Source organism: Rousettus aegyptiacus, unplaced genomic scaffold (assembly GCF_014176215.1).
Source record: "Rousettus aegyptiacus isolate mRouAeg1 unplaced genomic scaffold, mRouAeg1.p scaffold_m13_p_6, whole genome shotgun sequence".
In the NCBI taxonomy this organism is placed as follows: domain Eukaryota; kingdom Metazoa; phylum Chordata; class Mammalia; order Chiroptera; family Pteropodidae; genus Rousettus; species Rousettus aegyptiacus.
The window spans coordinates 52,452,653-52,462,785 of NW_023416309.1; the positions used below are offsets into that span (position 1 = coordinate 52,452,653).

The 10,133-nt window shown below is 42.6% G+C and overlaps 1 protein-coding gene across 1 annotated transcript in view; it reads right to left on the reverse strand.

Moving 5' to 3' along the window:
• The window catches only part of CACUL1 (CDK2 associated cullin domain 1), a 54,032-nt gene extending 45,305 nt beyond the window's left edge, over positions 1-8,727 (reverse strand). The window contains exon 1 of the mRNA XM_016142522.2: positions 8,097-8,727. Coding sequence (XP_015998008.2) covers positions 8,097-8,457 — 361 coding nt within the window. The 5' untranslated portion in view covers positions 8,458-8,727. The remainder of the gene's footprint in view (positions 1-8,096) is intronic.
• Positions 8,728-10,133: the final 1,406 nt, after the last annotated feature.

Genomic DNA, 10,133 nt, shown 5'->3' on the forward strand with positions numbered 1-10,133 from the left:
AGTTTACAACATGATTACATATGGTCTACAACTTACAGTTACAGTTTAAAGAGAAAGTAAACAGCATTCATTCTCTTTAAGGATTTCGGACTGGGCTTTACATAAACATTACAATGGCTTTCTCTACAGCTTCATCAAGGCCAGTTTGTGCAATACACGTCAAAAAAAATGGCAAGACAAGATCCCAAATAGGATTCCAGAACTTAGCCAATCGCTCAATATCTTACCAATGCTTGCAGCAGCGCTCCACTAACCTGGAAGGCAAGAAGATGCCAAACCACCACCACGGAAGCTGCCGACACAGTGCATGTTTTAAGACCTGGATACTGATCCACCAGCGTAAAACAATCAACCAATGCAAAAACCGACAGACGCAACCCGATCAAGTAAAAGGCAACTTTATTCAGGATTTAATAAAATCAGTTAATAACTTCCATTCAAAAGTCGATGTTTAACACATTTTTGAAACACTAATTTAAAAATCAGAATAATTTCACTGAGTTCAATTTAAAATACTCGGGTGCTTTTGTTCACCAGAAGAGAACCTATAGGTGCGCTGGGTTAATAATTCTCCTGAGATCATGGCATAGTATCATCAACCAATGCAAGATCCCTCCTTTCCTCCCTTCCTCCTTCCCTCCCTCCATCCATTGCCTTCTAGCCTCATACCCTAGTCCCACCTGCCCCCACCACCCAATACATTTAGACAGGAAACCATTCTATTGTTTAATATATTTGGAACATGAGCAGATGTGACATGTGCTACAGCCAAGCAGAAACAATAAAAGCCATTGCGTGTTTGTATCCACTCTTCTCTTTGCCTCTGCCAAGAAAGACAAGACCCAGAAAAGAGCTTCTCTTCACCATGACATGACATGTAAATAGCCACAGCCAATTGTCAGCCACTAACATAACATGAGCACGAAATAAACCTTTGTTCTTTATGCTCCTGGAATTTCAGGTTGTCATCGTAGAAAAGAAACTAATGTACAATGAGAAGTTAAACTAAATAATTACACTTCCTAAATTAGGTCCCACCAATGATACATCCGGGTGAGACCTGGAAGACCAAAGCGAGGCAAAGGATATATCATTGCTGCTGCTGGTTCTGGCGAGTAGGGTTAAATTAAAGACGTGAGTGTTTGTGGCTGCCAAACTCCAAACTCCAGCGTCTGGTGGCCAACGTCAAGGATGAGGGCGGCAGCTGCCACAACGCAGCGTCAGTGCGGCCGCCGCAGTGACTTCCATCCCGCTCACCTTTCCAACAATTTCTAACGCACCTCATTTCTGGCACGAAATCTGTTCCGGTTTGATGCGTAGGGCGGGTTCTTGCACTGAGCTGTGTGTGACGGATAAAGTATTTGGTACCGGGTAGTTACAAGACACAGACTCCCAAAAGCTAGGAAGCTGGTTTCGGTTTCCGACCCATTGCCACCGCCATGACCTGCGACCATTAGGTAACATGACGCTGATGCATGGCGTGTAGCGGCAGAGCATTATATAATTATCACCTGCAGGTATCTGGAATAAAGCTCTTGAAGAAAACAATTTGAGAGACTGCTTTGGCAGTTAGGATGGAAATGAGAAATACAAGGACTGTGGACTGGGCTGATTCTGACAACAGGTGAAGGCTTTAAGAAAATGATTAGCTCAATAAACACATGACCACAGAACAGCTATGACTGCCATAAAATAATTTCTTCATTCTTATAGGCACGGGGTTGAAAAAGCCAATTGCACATGTAAAAGGGAAACGTGAAATAAAACCACAGTGAGGCTACAATTCAAAAGACTAACACGCAGATGTGAAGCCTCGCTAGTACAAGTATCAGCAATGTGTGGAGCAACCGGAACGCTCATAAACTGCCGGTGGGGATGGTACATTCCCAATGGAAAAGAGTTGAGCAGTTTCTCTAAAGTTAAACATACAGTTAAAATATGACCAAGCAAGTCCACTTGTAGGCACTTATATGAAAACCTATGTCCACACAAAACCTCCTACGTGATTGTTCGTAGCAGCCTTATTAATAATGACCCAAAATGGAGACAAGCCAAATGATTACCAATAGATGATTACATATACAATTTGTGGTATATCACCCAAAAGAATAGTACTCAGCCATAAAAAGTAATAACTCACATATGCAAAAACAAGGATGAATCTCAAAAACAGGGTGAAGGAAAGAGGCCAAGCATGAAATAACATATTTTATGATTCCGTTTGTAAGAAAACCTAACGACAGAAATCAGTGGTCACCTGGGGCTAGAGGCAAGGAAGCATAAGAAGTATTTTAGTGATGAAAATGCATCTCTTGATGTAGTGGTTACTACTGGAGAGACAGTCCTTGGGCCTCTCGCACTCCTATATGTCTTGTCCAGTGTGTGAAGACTGCAAGCACCAAACCAATCACTCTTGAACCTGGGCCCCTCCACAGCTGGTTACCTTAAAAGAATAAATGTCTTCCCCCAGGCAAAGAGCAGGCTTGCTTACCGGATTCTATAAAAGTAGTGGATTCCGCAAGTTCAACATTCTTCAGCTGCCAACACAAACCCACTTGAGGGAGCATCCGTCTTGGCCATACTGTGTCACCCCAGGAGGACTTGGAAGGAAAGGGAACCTATGCAAATAAGCTGATTCTCACGCTATCTGCTGTGCCATGAACAACATATTTCTTTCTCTGACCCAGGAATTTCCCAGCTTCTGCCAGCACCCAGTCATAACAGTAGCAGGCTAACTTTCAGTAGCTTGCCCAAATCCCAGAGCAAATAGTTACACCAGTCAACATTCATCAAACTACATGGCTAAGGTAGGTACTTTATTGAATATAAATGGAGGAGGGAGAAAAGAAAAGGTACAGAAGAAAGAAAAGAAAATGGACAAGGGGAGAGAAGAGGAAGAAGAGAGTCAGGAAGGAGAAGAAGGTCAGGACACCAGGAATTCCTTGGCAGGAGGAATGAAAGCAGACTTATTATGGCAGGAATTTTAGAATGTTTTTATCATATTCAACACACACACACACACTCTCACACTCTCTCTCTCTCTCTCTCTCTCTCTCTTTCCCTCCCTCCCTCCCTCCCTCCCCTTTTCCTCCCTCCCTCTAACTGTCCTCTCAGAAGACCCTTCACCAAGGAATTGAGAAATATGGGTGAAGGATGCACTAACATCCTTGAAAAATGTTGGGGTGGCTGTCCTTTGTAGTTCTGGGTTAAAGATGGGCAATATTGTCATTGAAAGGGGTGCCCTGATTCCAACAGGATAATGGGATTCTCAGGGTGATAAGGGATAAGTAGAAACATTTAATCCTCAGATATACAATGGACATGATTACGATAACAAACAGCAGGACCAAGACTGATTATCAGAACGGCTTGGATCTCTGGTGGTGGCTAACCATGGTGTCCTTAGGAAAACAGACAGGCACTACACATTAAGGTATTACTTGATATGTATAATGGGAAGAAAAAAAACCTCTAGGTATAGCTAACAGAGGCCTGATTTAAATGATCACAATGTAGTTATGGTAGGCAACTCACTTACTATCCTGATTGAGCCTGTTTACAGACATAGAGCCCCAGGAACAGAAGAGAGGATGGGTTCCGCTGAGGAGACTCTACAAAACTGCACCAAGAGCATCCCTAAAGTCTTCTTCCCGGCCTTTGCCAATAGAATACGCAGCTATTTATCTACGGAACAGTACATGTGGGAAACAGACTCACTCAGGCTTTTCAGTAGTTACACAACACTGGCTCTAAGCTGACAGCAATCCTTGGGGACCAGAATGTCACTGTGGTAAACCAGTCATATCAGCTGTGGATGCCACACTGATAAGTAGTGTTCTGGCTTCAATCCCTCTCACAGTGGGCCCGGTAGAACCATGGACCCATCCTGCATGTCCCAGTTTCCGAAAGCACAGTTAATCCTGGCTCCCTGAACTATGGAGTAAGGACTAATCGTGTAGGCAGGGCCAAGGAAAGTCCCCTGGATGTGCCCCTTCCTATCAAAATAATAAACTCAAAACACAGCCCTGTGGGGAACAACTTCAAAGCCGTGAAAGATATCGGATGGTGACTGTTACAGTACTCCAATTTCATTAGCCTATTTGACCAGAGCAGAGGAGCTAGGTCTAAGAGAATACAGATTATAGCAAATTAGATCACGTGGTGACTACATTTGTAGTTGCTGTTCCAGACATGGTCTCTTTATAGGGACAAATCAACATCGTCTCTAAGACCAAGTATTCATCCGTCAGGCTAACAAATGCTTTTTAAAAATCTATTCCAAAAACGGATCAGAGCTGTTTTCATCCAACAGTCCAGAAGTACACTTTCACCGTCATGGAGCAGGGCTACACCAACACTCCAGCTGGCTTTAATCATCTAGTTTACGGAGACTTTGGGCATCTCAAACCTTACAGGTCCCCTGCACTGCTAGTCCTACCAGCAGACCCTCTATCCCATTTCCCCACCCACTTGGTACTATCCAGCTTTCTAATGTTTGCTAACCTACCAGGTGAGAGAAGACACTGATTATTTTAATTTGCATGTCTGGTTATTTAATAATTTCAAACATCTGTCTACACTTCCTACGCTGTAATCTATTAATATCTTTTGCCTATTTTTCTACAGGGTTCGCTGCCCTTTTTATTGATGTGTAGTCCTTTGTCTACATACTAATCCCTTGTTAATTTTAGGCACTGCAAATGTTCTCCCATTCTTTCATCCATCTTTCACTGAATGACAATCTTTCATTTTTCTACGAAGTAATTTTTCGCTTTATAAGTTTGTGAAGCTGTAAGAAGTCCTTCCCAGTCCCTGAGACCTACAGCACCTCTCTCCTATTAATTTTACCATTTTTCCTTTCATATTTAGATCTTTAATTTATCCAGAGTCCATCTTGTTTATGGTGTTAGGTTTGTTCACATATAGTGAGCAACTCTCTCTAACATGGCTCCTTCCTCCAGTGATTTACAATGCCACCTTCAAGTTCTGAACAGACATAAGTAAGTCTATGCTCTGATTTGTTCTCCCAGTCTATTTTTTTGTTCTTTCATTTATACTCATTTTTATTGTTACTGCCTTGAAACAGTATCTTAACTTCTGATAAGGCAAACCCCATTAAAGCAAATCTCTAAGACTGATTTAGGTATTGACAAACTTTATCCTGCCTACCATATAAATTTTAGATTTAGGTGACTGAGTTTGTGAGACAAACCAAATGGAATTTTGATAGTATTTTAATTAAGTTTATGGATTAAAAATGGAGAAAACTAACATCCTTATAACAAGTAATCTTAACCCAAGACCATGAAAAGTTTTTCCACTTATTCAGATCCTCTTCTACTTCCTTATTAAAATTTTCTCTTCAAGTCTTATGTATTCTTGCATTAATTCCTAGAGACTTTATAGTTTTGTTACTATTATTTTATACAATATTTACTTTTCATTGTCTTTATTAGTTGGCTATTGCTAGCATAGTAAATACTATTAATTTTTTTTTTGGGTGGGGGTGAGGCAACCCTTGGATGACCTCACAGATTGCAAGGATCCTGTCATCTTACAATCCCTTTTTTATTTTTTACACCTACAGCACCTGATCTTCCTAGGTGGTCTCCCATCCAAGTACCAACCAAGCCTGACCCCACTTAGCTTCTGAGATCAGACAGGATTGGGCTTGTTCAGGGTAACACTATTAATTTTTGTAGGTTGATCTTAAATCCAGTAACCCTCTTACTAGTTCTAATAGTTTAGCAGGGCTACTGGATTTAAGATCAACCTACAAAAATTAATTGTTCTTCCTGGTAAGTGATATTATATGCAAATAATGAGTTTATTGTTTCCCTTCCTTATCCTTATACTTCCCATTTTTTCCTTTTATAGTGTTAGCCAGGACCTTTCTTACCATGTTAAACAGTAACAGTGATCGAGGCATCCTTACTGTCACCAGTCTTAAAGTGACTGTATCTATAATTCCTCCATTATGTATTATTATTTGCTGTAGGTTTTTTGGTTATGATTTTCACACAGTTATCTTCTGAGCTTGCTAAGAGTTCATCATATATAGGTCCTGGATTTTGGTGAATAATTTTATGGTATCAAGATAATCATTTTTCTCCTTTAGCCTATCAATGGGAGAAATTACATTAATAGATAAATGTTAAACCATGCTTATGCTCTTAAACTCTATGGATCGTAATTCTTTCAACACACCGTTTGACTTGATGAGCTAGTTTATTGTGTAAGATCTTTATCTCTTTGTTAGGAAGTGAAACAGATCCATAATTTTCTCATATTATCCTTATTTAGATTTAGAATCAAGGTTTCACTAACCTCATAAAATGAGTTCGGTGTCTTTTTTTTTTTTCTATTTCCCATAACAACTTGTGAAAAAGAGTTAAGTATTATTTAAAAGTTCAATGTTACTTACTTATAAGATTATCCAGGTCCAGAGTTTTTGAAAGGAGAGGTCTTTAAGTACTATTTCAGATTATTAAATATTAGTTCGAACTATCTATTTCTTCTGATACCAACTTTCACAGTTCATAGTTTTCTAAGAATTTAAATATTTCATCTAGGCTTTCAAATTTATTAACCCACAGCAATTCATAAAATTATTTTTTTTAATCTCATGCTTATAATTATTTCCCATTTTTCACTTATTTTATTTGCATCTTTTCTTCTTGATCAATCTTATCGGAGGTCTGTCTAGCTTATTAATCTTCAAAGAACAATTTTTTGGTTTGGCAAATCTTTTTGTTCCTAATTTTACTGATTTCTGTTTATAGATTTTTGAACTTTTCAAATGAATTGTTTGAACACTAAAGTAAGCTTCCTTCAGCATTTAGATAGGTTGCTACACTACTCTGTCCAAGGTCTGGTTTTACCACATAGACTTCAACGCACAAACTATACATTATTCTCATGTATGCGTAACAGAAAAAAAAAAAATACAAATCTTACCAACCTTACCTACATATGAATATCTTTGACTAAAGCAGTATCTTGAAGGCAAATAAGTAAGGTTACGTGCTGTTCCCACACACACACACAAAATGTGCAAGGCAATAATTATACATCTGAATCAAAGCAAACATTTCTCTGCAGTGTTAACTGGACAATTAATTACTGGTACACTCTGATAAAAGTGTAACTAGATAAAATTAGTAACTAGAAATCTCCAGTTGCTTTACCAGATGCCATTCAAAACTCGCAGTTATTAATAGGAGAGAAAAATCTGGCGGTGATGCTCGATTTTCACCACCCCCCACCCAAAAAAAAGCCCACTCAAAGCAAAGCCACTTTTTTTTTTTTTTCCTAGCTATGGAAGCATACATCCTAGCTGGGGGCAGTTTCAGATTACCAAACAGATTTTAGTCTTAAATTTTTCTGCCTGCAAATGAGTGTTAAGGCAGATCACTAACACAAAGTTCAACACTCAACAGAATTTTGGATGTGGACACATGCTAAATGGCTTATTCTTAGGTGTAGGCTTTGAAAATAATTTTATACATTATTAGCTTCAAAACGAATGTCGCGGTTCCCACAAGAAGAGTTTACTCAAGGAGCATCTCATACATTTGCCTATCAGGATGCAGGTGTACAATGACGAGAAAGAACGAGGTGTAGATATAGGTCAACTTTCTAATTCCTGACTTAACACAGCTAGGCTAAAAGCACAAAACAGAAGTTGCCAGATTTCTTCTCTCTCTCTCTGACTGCAAAAAAGAGTGAAAGACTCTCTCCCTATTAAAACTCAGGATGCCTTATTTTCCCTTCACGTTAGAGGGTGAAACTTTAAGAAATAAGACGGAGAAGAAAAGAGCTTCCTAAGGTTAAGTGACAGCCAGTGGTGATAAGGATCGCTTTTGGAGAACTTAGGGCTGTGTGCGTACCAGGCTGCTTCTCTAGGTCAGGTAATACAAGAAGCCAGGGCCGCTCCAGCGCTGGCCGCAGATACCGAATTGTGGGGGAGGGAGACGGGGAGAGGGGGAAAGACCCAGGCCGGAAACAAAGGAAGTGGGGCTGCACGGAAAGGGGCGGATTCGGCGTCCGAGTGGGGAGGAGGAAAGTCAAGTCTGCTGCGGAAAGACTGGACTCACAGAACTTGGAGGTGGAGGTGTTGATGTTGATGGTGGAGCTGGGGGTGGGGGCGGGGACCGCCTTGGCCACGGCCGCGTCGCAGCTCTTCAACATCATGATCACCCCATTGGCCTCCGGCGGTGGCGGCGGCCCCATTGGGAGCCCCTCCTTGGGGCCTTTCCTGTCCACCGAGACCGCGGGCACCGCCAACAGCTGCCCCCCCGGAGGCTCTCGGGCAGGGGCTGGGATCGACGAGCGGGGCGGCGGGGGGGGCGGGGGCTGCCGGAAGCCGTCCACGGCGGCCTCCCAGTTGTTGTGGTTCTGGTCGTCCATCATCGCCTCGTAGCTGCCCCCCTCCTCCTCTTCCATGCTTTCCTCCATCCTGCTGGCCCCCAGCACCCGCCCGCCTCACAGGCACCTGCCGTCCGTCTCAACCCCGGGCCAGGGGGCACCGCAGCCTCCTCGAGCTCACATCGCCGGGGGCCGGAACAGGCGCGGCGGGGAGAGCAAGCGGTGCACCGGATCTCACTCTCCGCCGGGCCGACTCTTACAGGCAGGATTGACGGCGGTGGGCGCTCCCGGGCTCCGGTCTGGGAGAGGCAACCGTAAAGCGGCCGCGCCTTTCACGACATTTTACAGCAGCTTCCAACAGGCAGTTGGAAAGGGCAGCTGGGGGCGCGGCCAGGAGGGCACGTGGTGCCAGGAAAGAGCTGCGAGGAAGTCAGGCGAAAAGGGGCGGGAGCTGTGAGTCACCCGCACGCAATAGGGCAGAGGTTCGCCCCGCCTCGGCCAACCCCGCGGAGAGGAGGGAGGGGCGACGAGTCCGGATGAGCGTTCCTCGGCCCGCCCCTGTCCCGGCCTCACGTGATAAGAGCGTTTGACTGCGCAAGCGCGTTCTCGATCCGGTTGCCCGGACGACGGGGATCCTGGCCGGCTGCTGAAGATGAACGCAAAGCCTAGTGGGCAGTCGTTGTGACACCGACCCAGCTTTGGGTGGTGCTTTGCTTGAGCTCACCCTGTTTGCCCGGCCTTCGCCCCTCAGAGGACATCGCAGCCTTGGCTTGAGGACGGAGCCAGGGGACCACAACAGGGCCTGGGTCGCACATTATAAACGTGTGAGACCGCCTTGGATGGCCCTTGGTGGGACTGCTAGTGGGCGTCGGCCCACATCAGCCAAACCCTCAAAACCGGGAATAAAAAGCGAAACGTAGCAGGGTGGGTAAAAAAAAAAATGTTCAAAATAGTCATGGATTTTTTTTTAAAAAAAGCTCCTTAACTCCTCCACACACTAAGGCCAGAAATTTTAAACTTAAAAATACCAATCCACGTGTACTGTTTCACAAATCTGACTACAAATTTGGGATTATGTGTGTCTTGAGAGGCAAAAAAGATTACATAACTATTGTAATGTTTCTCACTTCTCTGCATTCTCAAATTAGCAATAATATGAGAATTGCGAAGCTCATTGTAGCTACGGGTGCTAAGAAAGTTGTCTAGAAAAATGCTTTATTACATTTAAACTAGCAGAGAGTGAATCTTTAATTCCACGGATATGTGATTAATGTGAAGAATCACTTCAGCCACTGAGAAATTGCCTCATGCACTTCAGTGCCCACATTTGTTTCAGCTTCTTTACATATTTTTCCCAATATATTCTGCACTATGCCTAATGAAACATTTACTTAGAATGATTTAATTCCAGGCAATTCTCTTATATTAATGAAAGACATGTATGTTTTGAATCGCATGGTTTTAATTCTCTGGGCCTTGGAAATACAAAACAAAACAAAAAAATTAAATAAAGGACAACTGTGTGAAATGCTGCGGGAGGTGGGGGGAGGGGTGGAAATATAACCTTACTATTCTATACCCAGCATAAAAAATAAATAAATAAACAAGCAAATCAATAAATGGAAGAAGGAAGAATTAGTCATTTTCAGACTAACAACAACTGATAGACTTTCTGGGTAGATGGATGAGTGTTTGTGTCACGAGATAAAGAGAGGTCTTTACGGAATAAAAAATTCAATATACGGGAAGATAAAAGAGTCATAAAT